At 58.7% G+C, this 17,470-nt stretch overlaps 1 protein-coding gene across 3 annotated transcripts; it reads right to left on the bottom strand.

Moving 5' to 3' along the window:
- Nucleotides 1-4,431: 4,431 nt before the first annotated feature.
- PLIN1 (perilipin 1) lies at nucleotides 4,432-16,138 on the bottom strand. Of its 3 annotated transcripts, none has more exons than XM_079763997.1 (9): nucleotides 16,032-16,138; nucleotides 14,753-14,811; nucleotides 11,987-12,191; nucleotides 10,303-10,385; nucleotides 8,112-8,376; nucleotides 7,648-7,820; nucleotides 5,867-6,082; nucleotides 5,334-5,585; nucleotides 4,432-4,809 (listed from the first exon to the last, which is right to left on the bottom strand). In XM_079763997.1, the coding sequence occupies exons 2-9, from the start codon at nucleotides 14,795-14,797 to the stop codon at nucleotides 4,501-4,503; spliced, it is 1,548 nt and encodes a 515-aa protein (XP_079620123.1). In that variant the 5' UTR covers nucleotides 14,798-14,811; nucleotides 16,032-16,138; the 3' UTR covers nucleotides 4,432-4,500. The 3 variants fall into 3 exon arrangements, with proteins under 3 accessions (XP_079620123.1, XP_079620121.1, XP_079620122.1); XM_079763995.1 differs by having other exon boundaries at nucleotides 15,966-16,111; XM_079763996.1 differs by lacking the exon at nucleotides 16,032-16,138 and having other exon boundaries at nucleotides 14,753-14,836.
- Between the last annotated feature and the right edge of the window lie 1,332 nt (nucleotides 16,139-17,470).

Genomic DNA, 17,470 nt, shown 5'->3' with positions numbered 1-17,470 from the left:
GCTGTTTTTCCCTATACATACATATGATAAAGTGTAATTTATAAATTAAGCACAGTAAGAGATTAGCAACAACACCTAACAATGAAATAAGAATGACAGCCCTGGTTGGTTTGGCTCGGTGGATAGGGCGTCGGCCTGCAGACTGAAGGGTCCCGGATTTGATTCCGGTCAAGGGCACATGTCCGGATTGCGGGCTCAGTCCCCATTTCAGGACATACAGGAGGCAGCCGATCAATGATTCTCTCTCATCATGGATGTTTCTCTCTCTCCCTCTCCCTTCCTCTCTGACATCAATAAAAATATATTTTAAAAAAGAAATAAACAATTATAACAATAAAAGTTGTGTGAATGTAGCCACTCGTTCGTTTCGGGGGGGCCCTGGCTGAAGTCCTCGCATAAGTTCAATGCTTTATGGCGTGTTTTCTGTCCGTGTCTCCCACATTTAATGCCTTTTCCATCGTAACCAACTCATCACACACAAGGGCCATAACTTTTGCAGTTTGAGGCGTGACAGCAAATTTCTTTTTCCTTCACAATTGGATCTTACTGCAGATCTTCCAAGCAATGTATTCAAAAACGTTTTCCCTGTCCTGATTAAGTAGATAATCCCCCTGTTCACTTAACGGAAGCACTTCCCTCCGGCTTCTCTCTGGCAGAACCGAATGGCCAGCATTACTGCTGCTCCTGCACCTCGGGCCTTTGCTCAGTAAAGCAGGGAGACCTGAACGCAGCCTGAGCCTGGCTATGCGGGGAGCGCCTGCCACGTGCGGGCAATTGGCCACGTTACTGCGCTTCACAGGTGTTGCTTGCTTTTACATTTAAATTTCAATTTTTTTGTTGTTAATCCTCCCCCGAATATGTTTTTCCTTTGATTTTTAGAAAAGGTGAAAGGGAGGGGGGAAAGACAGAAAGAAACATCGATGTGAGAGAAATACATCGATTGGTTGCCTTCTGCACAAGGCCCGACCAGGGTCCGGGCCAGGGTCCGGCCCATGCTCTATCCACTGAGGCACAGGTGCTGCATTTTTTTTAAATTTATTTTTTATTGATGTCAGAGCAAAGGGTGAGGGAGAGACACATCAATGATGAGAGACAATCATGGACCAGCTGCCTCCTGCACACACACACACACACACACACACACACACACACACCTGGGGATCGAGCCCACAACCCAGGTATGTCCCTTGACTGGAACTGAACCCGGGACATTTCAGTCCACAGGCAGACGCTCTACCCATTGAGCCAAACCAGCCAGCGCATTTTTAAAAAATATATATTTTATTGCCCTCGCTGGTTTGGCTCAGTGGATAGAGCGTCGGCCTGCGGACTGAAGGGTCCCCGGGGTTCGATTCTGGTCAAGGGCACATGCCTGGGTTTCGGGCTCGATCCCCAGTGGGGGGCGTGCAGGAGACAGCCGATCCATGATTCTCTCTCATCACTGATATTTCTATCTCCCTCTCCCTTCCTCTTTGAAATCAATAAAAAAATATATTAACAAAACAAAAATGCAAACGCCACCTTAAACTCCCAGCTTACAGCGGCCCCAATAGAGGCTCCCCGTGGTCCTCCTTGAGATTCTAACCTTCACAGGAAAAAAAAACTTCACAGGCCCTTCCTACTTGGACTACCGGCAGGTACCCCACCTGCCCTCACCTTTCTCTGCCCCCAGCATGCTCAGGGCTGCCCCACTGCCTCCTCCACCACAGCCTCCCAGCACAGACCCCAGCCACCCCGCACCTCCCAGGCTGGGACCCCTGTCCCCTACCTGCTGCCCAACAGTGATGCATAACATTTACCCAAGGAACGCCCCCATCTCCCTCCTCGCTCACCACAGTCCCTCCCCCACCCCCAGCCCCACCCCCGCCTGGCCCCGACTCACTTTATTGATCACAGGTTTACCTCCTTTATTGGGCTTTGCTTTCGTGCACTTCACAGGTGTTGCTTTTTTTTTTTTTTTTTACAAACTGAAGGCAAGACCTTCCACCAGCCAAGATCACAGCGGCTTCCCTGCAGGCGCTGCTCCGTGGCTATGATGCTGGGGGAGGGGGGGAACCTGCAACCATGGTACCTGCCCTTGACCGGAATCGAACCCGGGGCCCTTCAGGTTCGCAGGCTGGTGTTCTGTCCCCTGAGCCACACCGGCCAGGGCTTATCTGGGTGTTCTGCACAGGGTCGCGCTGTGCAGCCCGTGGCCCAGGCTGTGCACACCCATCCAGGTGCGTGGGGCACCCCGCGAGGTGGGCGCGCCTATAGTTCACTTCTCCCGGCGCCGGGAACGGATTTTGTTCCCGAAACCATTCCGTCCCCGCGGGGTGCCCGGCGCTGGGGACACAGCGGTACCCGTCCCGCTCGCCCTGAACTTTTCCAGCCCCTTGCGGTCCCGCTTCTCCGCGCCCCAAAGGCTCCCAGAACCGCGCACAGGAGCGGGCCGGAGCGCGCAGGGGGTCGGGCGCCGGAGGCCGGGAAAGTTCGGGAAAGTGGTCACCTCTGCAGACGCCAGGCCCGGGCTGTCAGCCTCCGGCCCCGGCCTTCAGGAAGGGGGGCCGCGCGCCCCGGTAAGAGCCCCCAGGAGGCTGGTGAGCCAGGATGGGTGCCCCAGGGTGGCGGCTCCCAGGGCGCCCCGCCGGCCTGCGCAGGGGGCAAGCGCGCCTCCCGCCCGCCCCGCCCTCGCCTTGCACCCCCCCCCCGGCCCCCACTCACCTGCAGGGGTGCAGCCCCTGCCCCGCAGCCAGCCTCCGAGCCCTAAGGCCGCGCGCGCTGATGCCGTCACCACGACCCCCGCCCCCTGAATAAGCCCGCCTTCGCCCCCGCAACCCCGCCCGCCCGCCCGGGCTCGTGGGGGCTGAAGCACGAGCGGGGCGGCGCCGCCGAGTCTGTCCGCAGGCGAGACGGGGGCGGGGCGAAGGCGCGAGGGGCGGGCAGTGGGCGGGGCGATATCACGAGGGGTGGGTAGTGGGCGGGGCCTAGAGGGGCGGGGCCACGCCTGAGGGCGGGCCCACGTGTCCCTGGTACCCAGACGCCGCCTGGGGGTCGCAGGCCCTGCGCCCTGATCCCAGCACAGACTCATCGCATTCTGGGGACCCAGCGACCCGCGAAGCCGGCCTGGTTCTCGGAGGCGGAGCAGCCCAGGGATAAGCTCACCCTATAGATATACACACACGTGTGCACAGCCATGCTGTGTGAGGACATTTATTGCGGTACTGTCTGCAGTAGCAAAAAAACGGCAACAACCTCAAAGCCCTTCGTTAGGGAACGAGTTACATCAATGACACGAGGCACTTACTATGTGGCTATTGAAAGGAGCCAGGGCGACTTCCGATGTCTAAGGTGAACCGTGAGGTGAGAAGAGGGGGTACAGCATCCCACGGCTGGGGGACGCGTGGGAAGGACACACACACGTGCCCGCACACGCACAGCGGGCAGCTGGACAGATACAGGAGGCTGGCACCGAGGCTGTCTTTGTGAGGGGGAACCCGGGACCTCAAGGCGGGGAGACACGCACCCTCTTGCTGTGTTTGAATTTTAAATTGTATGTACGCACTTCAGATATTAACATTTTCAAAACTAGAACTTGGGATGCTCTACTCGTGCAGACTTTGTACGTGAAGGGTCACCGCCGTGGTCCCCATACGCCAGGGTGCCAGCAGTCCAAAGGGGACCGGCAGGGTGAATGAATGCGCATGTGCAGGCCAGGCGGGAAGGACGCAAAAGGGGTGTGTTTTGAGCCAGAAGGTGGCGCTACGAGCACGGCTATGACCCAGTGTGACGCTGGTATTTCATACACACACGAGAGCTTGTACGCCTGATCGTTGTTCCTTCAAAGTAGCCGACCGGGAAGCTCACACGCAGGGATCTCTGGGCGTAAAACCGTGCCCAGGACTCCCGCCGGTTGGAGCTGCGGGGTCGCGGCATGTAACTCATTGGTGGCGAATATCTGCCTCCAGAGGATGCATCTGAATCTTGGGAGCAGTCTAATGTCATTGGCTGCAAGTTGGCTTAAAGAGTGAGCCATCAAGTGAGGCAATTCATCTTTTAGCAAGAAAACAAGACAGGCCCGAGCCGGTGCGCTCCGTGGACAGAGCGCCGGCCTGCGGACCAAAGGGTCCCAGGTTCCATTCCGGTCAAGGGCACTTACTTTGGCTGCAGGCTCCTCCCTGGCCCCAGCCCTCATCAGGGCACGAGCAGGAGGCAACCGACCCATGTGTTTCTCTCACATCGATGTTTCTCTCTGTCTTTCCCTCTCTCTTCCACTCTCTCTAAAGATCTATGGAAAAATATCCTCAGGTGGGGAATAACAAAACAAAAGAGACAGAATCAAAGCAGGTTGCTGCTCTGATTTTTCTTAAAAATTGGCTGCAGACTAAGCCCCAAAAGGATTCTCAAAAGATCGGGTGCGGGGCTCGGGTGCCCAGGGGCTACTCTGGACGCGGAGGTTCTTACTCGCCGGCGACGCGGGCTCCCCGGTGCGGCGCCGGCGGCGGCGGGCGGGCCGGGCGCTCAGCTCTTCTTGCGCAGCTGGTTGTACTGCGCGCGGCCCAGGATGGGCTCCATGTGGCTGGGCCGGAAGAAGCTGTCGCTGACCCTGCGCGCCTTCTCGCGGGGCACGGCCGGGAACGTGGAGCTCAGCGCCGTGGGCAGGTCCCCTCTGTCCTCCAGGCCCGGCCCCCGGGCGCTGCGCAGGCTGCCCCGGTGCTGCGCCGGGCGCTGTGGGGGCTCCGGGCAGGTGGGCGCCGCCGATGCCCTGCGCTTCAACTCCTCGATTTCCCGGAATTCGCTCTCGGGCTCCATCAGTGACAACCTGGGGAGCTGAGACCAGGCAGCAGCCTCAGGGCCCGGTTTGGTGTCGGTTCGGTCTCGCCTTGAGGCTCTGGCCCACCCCCGAGGCCCCGCCTCCCAGGAGCAGCCAGCAGCAGGGCACAGGCTGGGGTGGGACAGGGCCTGTGGCGCAGGGGGATGGGGTGCGCTGCACCAAGGCAACGCAGACCCTCCTGCAGTTTCTAGACCCGGTGCCTCCTCCAGGGCCTCTCAGTGGGAGGCCAGTGGCTCTCCTGACCCACCCTGGGGCCCACACACCGCCCCAGCCAAGGTCAGCGGTCCCTGCCTGGTTCTGATCGTGGTTCCAGTGACTGAGTGACCCCAGGTCCTGCAGGTGGGTGCTGAGGGGTGAGGGCCAGGCCACGGGGACCCCCATTCTGACCGGGAGGAGGGGGGTGGGGGAAGGTCTCAGGCCCGGGCACCAGGTCTCTCTCTTCCTGGGGCTGGGAGGGGCCACAGTAGGTCAGCCTGTTGCCCAGGCCCCGGGGTCAGGAGGGTCAGCGGGTATGACTCACCGGCACATAGTGCACCACCGTGTCCACCACGTTGTCCGTCACCCCCTTCAGGGCGTCTGACAGCGACATGGCCCTGCTCTTGGTCTTGGTCGAGGCGACAGCGGGGGCCGATGTGAGGTGCAGCATCCTCCCTGCCGTGCCCAGCACCGCGGCGGGCGCCCACAGCACGGCCGAGATGGTGCCCTGGACGGCCTTCTGCAGGGTGTACACTGCGCTGCCCAGGAGGCCCTGTGGGCGCGGCAGGGCTGCTGCCTGGGGACCAGAGCAAGGTCAGGGCCTCCTGCAGCATCCCTGGCCCCTCCCCTCCCCCCCACCCCAGGCCTAGAGCGGAAAGAACATGGACCCCTGGCTCTGCTGCTGTGTGGCCTCGGGCAGGTCACTTGCCCTCTCTGAACCTGTCTTCATCTGCGACTAGGCTGTTGACTATGCTACGGGCTGTCGAGGGGTCCGCTGCGAGAAGGGCATGGAGGTCCTGGCGGCTGGGCCTCTGCTTCTCACCCCTCTGGGCTGTGCGCCCCTCGGCTCCCTCTCACCTCGCTGAGCTGCTCCTCGGCCTCCGAGTTCGAGTCCTCCTCCTTCTCCTTCTCCTTGGCCTCGTCCCCCTCGCTGTCTGTCTGGTCATCGTGGTCCGCCTCGCGGGCGGCGGCGGCGGCGGCGGCCAGGTTGTGCAGCCAGGGCACCCGCACCTCGCTCTGCCGCCGGATCACCACCTGCGAGGCCGCTGACGCTCCCCACTGGGCCAGGCTGCTCTGCGGGCGCCAAGGCGGGGGGGGGGGGGGGGGGCTCTGGCATCACAGCCCCGGCAGCCAACGTGCCTCCCCCACTCCCCCGGGTCAGGGAGGGGAGGTCACAGGGCCTAGCCCCCCATTGAGTGGCAAGTGACATAGAGGGCACACGCCTGTGTAACCAGCGAAGGTCCCAGGGGGCTCCCGTGCCCCCCACCCAGTCAGCGCCCCGAGGGTGACCTTCTGACCTCTCACCAGGCACTGGTTCTGCCTATTTCTGAACGCCACCTAAATGGACTCCTACTGAGTGTGTTTTCGGGAAAAGCTTCTTTTGTTCAGCACTATGTTGTGAGGTTTACCCATGCTTGCAAATGGCCCTCCTTTTTCACTCCCGTGTAATATTCCACCGTGGAAATGGACCACATTTGCCCATTCTACTGGTGACGGCCATTTGAGCTGTTCTCAGTTCTCGGCCAAGGGGACAGCTGAGAGGAACATTTCTGACCTGTCGCTTGGGGGACATCAGCTCTCATTCTGCTGGCGGGATTGCCAGGTCACCGGGGAGGTGTGTGTTTAACTCTAGTAAGTGGTTGCAGATCTTTAAAGAGTGACAACATCAAGTGGGCCAGTGTCCCATGGGAGGAGACCAGCAGGCCCCACTGGTAAATGCCCTCCCCCCCACACTGACCATGCCTTCCTACTGGAGCTGCAGAACCCAGCGCACAGTAGGTTCTCAGCTTGAATGAATGGGCCAGGTCTGGCGATGCTTTCAAAAGGATCACCCAAATGATGGCTGAAATGTGTTTGCTGACCTTGATGCTTTAATATTGTCTTTATTTCCTTTTCGGCCTTAGTTTCTTACTAAAGTTCTGTATGAAAATATCCAGCCCAGCCAAGCCCAGCCAGTGTGGCTCAGTGGTTGAGCATTGACCTAGGAACCAGGAGGACATAGTTCGATTCCCAGTCAGGGCACATGCCTGGGTTGTGGGCTCGATCCCCAGTAGGGGGCGTGCAGGAGGCAGCCAATCCATGATTCTCATCATTGATGTTTCTCTCTCTCTCTCGCCCTCTCCCTTCCTCTCTGAAAGCAATAAAAATATGTTTTCTAAAAACCCAGCCCATCTCTGCTGAAATAGAGAGATGGGGGGAGAGAGAAGCTGCCCCTCCCTGGCCTAGGAAAGGCGGCTCTACCTCTGGTGCTGGGGGGACAAATCGGAAGCCTCCAGAGGGGAATCAGAGACCTGGGAGCAGGCGGGACACGGCCCCGCTGGAGCTTCCCCTACAGGATGGGTGGTGCCTCGTTTATATACAGGTGACATGCCCTAGTGCCTGGACAGCAGCTGGGTGTGTGTGTGGGGGGGTGTCTCTGCTCCCTCACAGGTGGGAGGGCCCACAGCGAGAGGCCCAATTAGGGAAATGAAGGGGGATGGGACCCCGTGGGAGAATGGGTGGTGGGGCAGACCACCTAGCCAGGCACCGCCCTCAGCCTGCGTCCTGGCCTTTCCTCTTGTCCTTAGACAGAAAGTCCCAGCCCAGGCTGTGGGGAGCGGGGGGCGGGGGGGCGGTCAGAGCTCAGGGCACACACTCACCAGGGGTGCCACCCCGGGGATCCACATGGCCAGGGCGTGGCCCTGCTTCAGCACCTGCTTTGTGGTCTGGAAGGTGTGCTGAGAGAGGGTGTTGGCCAGGTTCCCCACCCTGCTCAGGAGGCTGCGATCGGCCTTGGGGGGCTTCTGGGCCTGCTGGCGTCCCGGCGCGGGGGCTGGGGAGGAGTTGCGGGGAGAGAAGGGAGCGCGGGTCAGAGGTGCAGGGAAAGCTGGGCTGGGTCAGGGTTAGGGCTGCAGCTGCTGTCCCAGCTCCACAGGCTCATGGTGACCTGGGCCCCCACTTTCCCCTGCTTGCCAATGGGAGACCAGCGAGGATGGGCGCATCGGAAACCCCGCGGGGCCTCCCCTGCTCCGGGGCAGGGGCTGGATGAGTCCTTGCCCACTTTGCTCATTTCCAGGGGCCACCTCACTCCCCAGGGAGGGACTGGCAGCCCGTGGGCAGATACCTGACTCGTCCTTGGCTGGCGGGATGAGGAACTCGACCACCTTCTCCATGCCACCCACGGCCAGGTCGGCGCCTCCAGAGGCCAGCCGGCCCACTCGGGTCTTGGCGGCATACTCCGCAGTGTCCTTGGCCACCCCCAAGGCGAGCTCACAGCTGGCCAGGGCGGCCCCCAGGACCTTGTCCGATGTGCTGGAGATGGGCACGCTGATGCTGTTGCGGGCGCTGCGGAGGCGGGTGGAGATGGTGCCCTTCAGCTCAGAGGCGATCTGGGGGAGCGGGGAGGAGGGTCAGGTACGTGCAAGGCCCAGGGGAGCCCGAGTGGCGTGGCTCAGTGGTGGAGCATCGACCTAGGAACCAGGAGGTCAGGGTTCGGTTCCTGGTCAGGGCACATGCCCGGGTTGCAGGCTCGATCCCCAGCAGGGGGCATGCAGGAGGCAGCCGATCCATGATTCTCATCATTGATGATCCTCTCTCTCCTTTCCTCTCTGAAATCAATAAAAAAATATTTTTAAAAAATTAAAAAAGCCGAAACCGGTTTGGCTCAGTGGATAGAGCGCCGGCCTGCGGACTGAAAGGTCCCAGGTTAGATTCCGGTCAAGGGCATGTACATTGGTTGCGGGCACATCCCCGGTGGGGGGTGTGCAGGAGGCGGCTGGTTGATGTTTCTCTCTCATCGATGTTTCTAGCTCTCTGTCCCTCTCCCTTCCTCTCTGTAAAGAATCAATAAAATATATTTTTTTAAAAAATTAAAAAAAATAAAAATAAAGGCCCAGGGGCCTGGCACCAATATCTGGGCCCTGGATTAAGCAGGGCTTAAGAGGGAAAGGGCTCGAACCCTCCCGTGCCAACTGCCCCGATCACCAGGCTTCTTTGCACTGGTTCTGCCTACTGAGACCCTAACCCCCCTGGGGTGCCCCAGGGCCGCTGTCCTGATGCCCTGTGCACACAGATGTCTGTCCTTCAAAACGCCCCTGTCTGCTCTGACCTCCCTCAGAGCACTGCGCACAGCCCGGCTGCATCTGCAGGGATTTATGGATGTGGCTGAGCTTCCTGCACGTTCTGCAATAAAAAAACGGGTCTCGCCCTCGCCCAGGCGGCTCAGTGGATAGAGCGTCAGCCTGTGGACCGAAGGGTCCCGGGTTCGATTCCGGTCAAGGGCCTGTACCTCGGTTGCAGGCTCCTCCCCGGCCCAGGCCCTGGTCAGGGCGTGTGCAGGAGGCAACCAATCGATGTGTTTCTCTCACATCGATGTTCCTCTCTGTCTTTTCTTCTCTCTTCCACTCTCCCTAAAAATCAATGGGAAAATAGCCTCGGGTGAGGATTAAAAAAAAAAAAAAGAAAAAGAAAAAAAGAATGTGTCTCAAAAAAAAAAAAAAAAAAAAAGAATGTGTCTCTCCCATTAGCCAGGGACGTCCTTTGTGACAAGATGTTGCCCTTCATCTGGAAAAAAAGAACACAGCAGAGCACAGGCCTGGGAGCCAAACAGACCCGCTCTCAGGGCCGGCGGGAAGTCACCAGTTTTCTCATCTGTAAAATGGGGACAGCCACCCCATCCCCAGGACTGACAGGAGGGTGACATGAGACAGCTCTAGAAATCACGCATGGCGGCCCTGACCCGGGGGCAGCGGGGGGGGGGGGGGGGGGGGTCAGTAACTGTCTGTGGGATGGGTGGATGGCTGGTCAGTGAGATAGATGGGCCAGGTCAGAGACTGACTCCCCCAAAGCACCTGACACGGGCGTTACCATAACAAATACCCAGCAACTATGTATCCAGGGGCGGCGCCTCCTCAGCCCGGGGCCCACACAGGGTTGGATCTGGAGCAACCGTCGCCAACCTTTCAGACCTCACAGACCACTGATGTGGAGGACATGGGCCTGCAATCCTGGGGTCTATGGGTGTGACCAGGATCTCAGGTGGCTGCGGACTCCACTTGGTCCAACGCAGGCCCCCGGGGGGTCTTGGGGGGGATGGGGGGTGTCGGATCAGGGGACCCACCCTGTACCTGCTGGTGCCAGAAAGCCTGCCTTCCTTTGGCTCCACGGGGACAGGAAGGAGCGCACCGCGTGGCCTGAGGGGCAGGCAGCCGCCACCAGCCTGGGAGGGCGCTCGCCATGGAAATGAACGACTCCCGGTCACGAGTCACGGCACCCAGGGCCTGCACCCCCCTCCCCCGAGAGAAGAGAGGGCTCACCTTTTCAGGGGGGTACTGGAGGGCCGGGATCTTTTCCTCCAGGTGGTCCAGGCCTCGGCAGGCCAGCTCATTGGCGGCTGTGACTGGAAGCAAAGGGCCGAGGTGGGGTGCGCCCTCCCCGCACCGTGACAACCTCGTGGCGGCCTCTGTGCCAAGCAAGGCGCCTGGAGCCCTCAGACCCCCCCCCAGCCCCCCATCCCTGCTCCCTCCGGAGCATCACGGAGCCCGAGGGCCTCTGCCCCCTCCAGCCCCCGTCTGCCATGGCCCCTGGAGACCGGTCAGCTCCTGCCCTCCGTGTGGGCACTGGAGTCAGGTGGGCCTGCACTCCGCATCCGCAGTGCGTGGCTCTGGGCAAGTCACAGCCCGCCTGGCCCCAGCTCCTCACTGTCATGTGGATTAGCGGGGCCTGCCTGGCAGGGTGGTGGGGAGAAAGCGAGGGAAACCGTGTGAATCAGCAGCTGAGACCGGCTGGAGCAGAGGTGGGAGAGGGGGGCAGCAGGGCCTGGGGGCCTTGGTGGGGCCAGGGGCAATCATGGAGATGGTTTGTTGTTGTTGTTGCTTTTTAATCCTCACCCAAGGATATTTTCCCATTGATCTTTTAGGGAGAATGGAAGAGAGGGAAAGACAGAGAAACATCGATGCGAGAGAAACACATGGATTGGTTGCCTCCTGCATGCGCCCTGACCGGAATCGAACCCGGGACCCTTCGGTCCGCAGGCCGATGCTCTATCCGCTGAGCCACACCGGCCAGGGCTGGAGATGGGTTTTATTTGTACCCTTTCGTAGGCTCTTCCGCCAGGTATCTTATTTTTCTTTACAAAACTTTTCGTAGAGAGCCCAGGTGATGTGACCGCCTTCTGACTGGGCAAAATGAGACCAAGGGATTATCTGAGGAGCGTGTAGGGGGGAGGAGGCCGGGGCCTGGGGCCTCCTCACCCCTGTGCTCTCCTGCTTGCTGTGCAGACTCCTCAGACCCTGTGATTCTCTAATCAGGATGGTGGAAAGTTCTAGGCTTCCTGGTATTGCTGGGGTTTCCCTCAACCCCCACCCCCACCCCAACCCCCGCTCAGGGCTGGGCCTGGGAGGCAGGTTTCCATGGGGGCAGGACACTGATCAGGGGCAGGTCTGGGAAGGCGCAGGGAGGGGTGCCCTGCCCCTCCAGGGCCCTGGCCGGCAGCTCTCTGCTGCCCCCACGTGTCATGAGCTGGTACCACCAGCGGCTGACCCTGAGGGCTTCCCTGGCCCCCGCTCTCCACAGCCCTGGCAGGCCAGCCTGGTGCCCGCCACCCCTGCCTCTGTGCCGGGCTCTGCCGGTTCCTGTGGCTGCATCTGGAGGTGAAGTGGGTGTCTGACCTGCCACGGGGCCCACTCCCACCGCCGCCCACAGCTCTGCCCACGCCTCCTGCCAATTGCTTGGCCCATCACTGTGATCCTAGGAAAAGGCCAGCTGGGCATCTATGGACAAGAAGAGCAGTATCTATACCCAGCTCTGCATCTCCATAGCTCTGTCATCCATGTCTACAGGTGAGAAGGCTCTGCAGTGAGTCAGACACACATATAAGCAGCCAGAGCAGCCAGCTGGGAGACGATCAGACAGACGGACGGGCGGACACACAGACTGGCAGGCGGGCGGGCAGGGAGCACGCGTGAGGAGGCGGGCGGCCCACGTGCCACGGGGACTCACACTGGGTGGACAGCCTGCGGACCACGGGCTCCATGCTCCAGGCGGCCAGGCTGCTGGCGCCCTGCACGCCCTTCTCGTAGGCGTTGCACACCGAGGCCACCAGCGGGTGGGCCTCCTTGGTGCTGGTGTAGGTCTTCTGGACGCACTCGCAGGTGCCGCTCACCACGGGCAGCTGCAGCACCCGCTGCAGCACGTTCTCCTGCTCCTGGCGTGGGAGGAAGACAGGCCAAGGCGTGGGAGTCATCCTACCTCCCTCTCCTGCCCCCGGACCCCCCTAAGGCGGCCCCCGGGCCACAGAGCCCACGGGTGAGGCCGGCCTGGGTCCGGTGACCTAGCAGGAAGCCAGGTCTCAGTGGCCTCTGCACCGCCCACAGGGAAACAGGCCACAGCCCAGGCCCCCAGGCTCCAGCCCACCCACTGACACCGTCGGGCGCAGAGCTTCTGTCCATCTCAGCTTGGGGGCTTTATCTAAACACTAGAGGCCCGGTGCACGAAATTCGTGCACTCAGCAGGGGGTGAGAGGTCCCTCAGCCCGGCCTGCACCCTCTCGCAGTCTGGGAGCCCTTGGGGGCAGTCGGATATCCTTAGCGCTGCCGTGGAGGCGGGGAGAGGCTCCTGCCACTGCCGTTGCGCTCGCCAGCCATGCGCCGGCTCAGGGCTTTTGGCTGAGCCAAGCTCACCAGGGGCAGCTCCTGTGTTGCGCATCTGCCCCCTGGTGAGCATCATAGCAACTGGTCGTTCCGCCGTTTGGTCGGTTTGCATATTAGCCTTTTATTTGATAGGATTTCTCACCCTCGCTGGTTTGGCTCAGTGGATAGAGCAGACTGAAGGGTCCCGGGTTCGATTCCCGGTCAAGGGCACATGCCCAGATTACAGGCTCGATCCCCAGTGTGGGGCGTGCAGGAGGCAGCCGATCCATGATTCTCTCTCATCATTGATGTTTCTATCTCTCTCTCTCCCTCTCCTTTCCTCTCTGAAATAAATAAACATGTTTTTTTAAAAAAGGAAAAGAAGAAAGGTCCCCAGCTCTGACTCGCGTTGAATTTGCCACCGGTACATGGTTCTGCGGGGGAGGCGAGCCCCCAGCCGTGTCCGCGGGGAGGAGGCTGAGCTAGAGACCCGCCAAGGAGGTGTGTGTGTCCCCTAGACCCAGGCTACAGCATCTGAGCCTCCTGTCTTGCAGATGAGCTTGAAATCTGAACCAGAAAAACATTATGACTGTAAACAGCGAACATCTTCTTTAATGCTTTGGACAGAGTCCTTAGGGGGTCTTTTAGGCCAGTGGTCGGCAAACTCATTCGTCCACAGAGCCAAATATCAACAGGACAACGATTGAGATTTCTTTGGAGAGCCACATTTTTTAAACTTAAACTTCTTCTAACGCCACTTCTTCAAAATAGACTCGCCCAGGCCGTGGTATTTTGTGGAAGAGCCACACTCAAGGGGCCAAAGAGCCGCCTGTGGCTTGCGAGCCACAGTTTGCCGACCACGGTTTTAGGCAAAGCCAAGGAAGAGAGAGGTCCTGGGGGGAAAATACCACCCCCGCCCCCCACATTAGGATGGCTTCAGTGTGCACCTGTCCAGCTTGAGCCTCTGTGTGCTCTGCGATCAACACAGAACTGAACACGGCGATCCCCAGGGCAAAGGGTAATCCAAGCTAACTTAGGACAAGGTGAGTTTTGTGTGGCTTCATCATTTTTTTGTTTCAATATTTTTTAAAAATATATTTGTATTGATTTCAGAGAGGAAGGGAGAGGGAGAGAGAGATAGAAACATCAATGATGAGTAACTATCAATCATTGATCGGCTGCCTCCTGCATGTCCCACACTGGGGATCGAGTCCGCAACCCGGGCATGTGCCCTGACCGGGAATCAATCCGTAACCCACCCAGCCCCCAGGGCTCATAGGTCGGCGCTCAGTCACTGAGCCATGCTGGGTGGGCAGTTTCACTATTTGAACTGTGTGTAAATCAGAGTGGCTTGGCCAGGAGGTTCCCAGGTACATCCAAACATGTCAAACCATCCCAAATCATGTGGAAACCAGCTGGACACAGCCCTGGGCACGCGCCCCTCCCCTGTGCCCTGTGTGACAGCGGGGCGCCCCGGTCACAGACCACGGCAGGAACAACGCCTGGTTACACAGCGCAGCGGCCCCTACTGCAGGGACCTCCACCTGGGCGGACAGAGCGTGGGCCTCCGTGCCGGGGTTTAGAATACAGTAGTTCTGTCCGGCCGGTGTGGCTCAGTGGTTGAGCATCAGCCTATGAACCAGGAGGTCACGGTTCGATTCCCGTCCAAGGGCCCATGCGGGATCCCCAGTGTGGGGCGTGCAGGAGGCAGCCCATCCATGATTCTCTCTCATCACTGATGTTTCTATGTCTCTCTCCCTCTCCCTTCCTCTCTGAAATCAATTAAAATATTAAAAAAACAAAAGAAAGAATACAGCAGGTCCCTTCTCCTCTCCCTCCCAGCCGACATTTCTGTCCTTTTTCTCCAAAGTCCTTCGTTTTGAATGAGCATCTCCTCTACCCCCCGCACCACCCCCCCATCCTCTAACAGTCCTCTGCAGAATGAAGCCAGGGCAAGAAGAACTAAGACCTAACAGTCATTGAACGCCAATGTCCGCGGACCACTGGTGGTCTGTGAGGTCCGAAAGGTTGGTGACCGCTGCTCTAGACGCATCTTGCTCCACGTCCCCCTCGCCTCCCCTCGCAGCTCCTTCCTCGGCCCGGGGTCCACCCCACCGCATGCACCCAGGATACTTACAGGGCAGTCTCCGTCCATCAAGGTGGGGCTCTTGTTCACGGCCATCGTAGCTCTTCACGCTGCAAAGCAGATGGCCCCGGTGCGTCAGCAAACCCTCAGCTGCAGACGCACAGGGTCAGTCCCTCCCTCTCGGGCCTCCAGCTGGGCCCAGGCTGCCTGGGAGCCGGGGTGCCCTGAACAGGAGGCACTAGGCTGGAGGGCGGATGACACAGACAAGCAGCCACTCCTGGGGGTCCCACCGGGATGAGGTGCCCACAGCCTGCTTGTCGAGACTGGTGTTTCTGCCTGGCTATGGTGGCTCAGTGGATTGAGTGTCGTCCCATGGACCAAGAGGTCCCGGGTTCGATTCCCAGTCAGGGCACATGCCCAGGTTGCAGGCTCGATCCGCAGGAGGGGGCTTGCAGGAGGCAGCCAATCCATGAGTCTCTTTCATTATTGATGTTTCTATCTCTCTCTCCCTCTTCCTTCCTCTCTAAAATCAATAAAAAATATATATATATATTTTTTAAAATATATTTTATTGATTTTTTACAGAGAGGAAGAGAGAGGGATAGAGAGTTAGAAACATCGATGATAGAGAAACATCAATCAGCTGCCTCTTGCACACCTCCTACTGGGGATGTGCCCGCAACCAAGGTACATGCCCTTAACCGGAATCGAACCTGGGACCTTTCAGTCCGCAGGCCGACGCTCTATCCACTGAGCCAAACCGGTTTCGGCAAAAATATATTTTTTAAAAAAAAAGAAAAAGATTGGTGTTTCTTACAAGGATGCGGGATAAGAAGTAAAAAAAATGAAGGTCACTTTAAGAGTTAAGAGGTTCTGCCCTGGCCAAGTGACTCGGTTGGTTGGGCATCACCCCATACATCCAAAGATTGCTGGTTCGATTCCTGGTCAGGGCACATGCCCGGGTTGCGGGCTCGATCCCCAGGAGGGGTGTGCAGGAGGCAGCCGATCGATGTTTCCCTCTCTCCCTCTAACATTAACAAAAACATATTTCTTAACAAAGGGAAAGTCTTGCACTCATTCTTTTTAAGAAGGCCTATCTGCCAGTCCTCCCCTCTGTACTCAGCCAGGCGAGAAAGTAGTCCCTCTTAAAACCAGCTACTTTCGACCGCGTCCTGGAAAAGCTAGCGGCCCCAGACTATCGAATCTACGCTCTTGGTCATTCACCCGGCAAATTCCCGGGAGACCCCGACCCTCCGCTTCTTACCCTGGACTCTCAGAGACCCACCAGGTAAGGCAGGTAAGGCAGGTATCCCGGGACCCCCACACTCACTCCGGCTGACTCCTCCTCTGTCCCAGAGCCCAGGCTGCAGTGTCTCCTCCGACAGAAACAATCCCGGTCGCTCCGAGGAGTCTTGGGCAATACCGCTGACACCTCCCAGCTAGAGGAGGGCAGAGACGAGAAAGCTTAGTCAGTCCGTTGCCATGGTTACTTGACCCCCGGGTCCCCCCCCCCCCGGGGAATACCCTAACTTCTGTACGATGTAGCCAACTAGGAGGGAGGTAGATGGCGGAGCTGCAGGGGACCCAGGCTCAGGGCAGTCATTATTCCAGAGCTTTCCATCAGTTCCGTAACAGGTTTCTGGCCCCCAGTTCTCAAAATCCGGTTTTTCCAGAAGGAAGGTGTGGGGGGTACGTGTCATTAAACGTGGGAGCTCTGAGATTCTATAACCTTTTGCTCCTCTTCCACAGAGGGTCCTGCAGGGCTGTTTTCAACTCATTTTCCAACCCCTTATTATTACTATCAGAGGGAATGTCTTTAAAAATTTGTATTGATTTCAGAGTGGAAGGGAGAGGATGAGAGAGATAGAAACAAAAATGATGAGAATCATGGATGGGCTGCCTCCTGCACATCCCCCACTGGGGATCGAGTCCGCAACCTGGGCATGAGCCCTTGACTGGAATCAAACCTGGAACCCTTCAGTCCGCAGGCCGACGCTCTACCCACTGAGCCAAACCAGCTAGGGCTCTCGGTGAGATAGGGAACCCAAGCTGGGGTGGACTCCCTGACAGTCCAGCCTTTGCAGGAGCAGCTTCAACCTCTGTCCATTCCTACATTTCAAGGAAATTTCTTTCTTTTTTAAAAATATATTTTATTGATTTTTTACAGAGAGGAAGGGAGAGGAATAGAGAGTTAGAAACATGGATGAGAGAGAAACATCGATCAGCTGCCTCCTGCACACCCCCTACTGGGGATGTGCCCGCAACCAAGGTATGTGCCCTTGACCGGAACCGAACCTGGGACCTTTCAGTCCGCAGACCGATGCTCTATCCACTGAGCCAAACCGGTTTCAGCTCAAGGATATTTCTTGAACTCCACCTGCTCTAAGATGCCACCACAACATGCCGAAAGAGAGCCACCTGGATTCGCCCATGATTCTGTCACTGATCAGCAACCAAGAACTATGGCCTCGCACCCCTGCCTTAGCCACGGGTCAGGCTGAGCCCGAGGCCCGGTTCCTGGCTGCAAATGATGCAGGGCTCTGGGGGGAGCTACGGTGTTCAGGCTGAGGAGGGCCTCTTAATGAAGACGGACGGGAGCAGGACAACAATGACTTCCCTGCTGTTGGTGGAACTGGATCTACTGCTGACTCTAGGTTGTGTGCTGTGGGCAGTGGAGAAGGAGGCGGAGGGTGGGGCCCGGCCTTCGTGGCTCAGGGAGCATCAACCTATGAACCAGGAGGTCACAGGTTTGTTTCCCTGTCATGGCAC

This window comes from Cnephaeus nilssonii (assembly GCF_951640355.1).
Source record: "Cnephaeus nilssonii genome assembly, chromosome: 24".
Classification (NCBI taxonomy): domain Eukaryota; kingdom Metazoa; phylum Chordata; class Mammalia; order Chiroptera; family Vespertilionidae; genus Cnephaeus; species Cnephaeus nilssonii.
This window is presented reverse-complemented; position numbering and strand designations above follow the sequence as displayed.

Bases quoted from the DNA above. Each gene is read 5' to 3' on its own strand.
- PLIN1 (XM_079763997.1), bottom strand. From the start codon at position 14,797: ATGGCCGTGAACAAGAGCCCCACCTTGATGGACGGAGACTGCCCT. The intron at 6,083-7,647 runs GTGAGTGTGTGC...TGGCGCCCGCAG, and splicing joins TCCCCGGGGTGGCACCCCTG to AGCAGCCTGGCCCAGTGGGG. The intron at 5,586-5,866 runs GTGAGAGGGAGC...TCTGGTCCCCAG, and splicing joins CCGAGGAGCAGCTCAGCGAG to GCAGCAGCCCTGCCGCGCCC.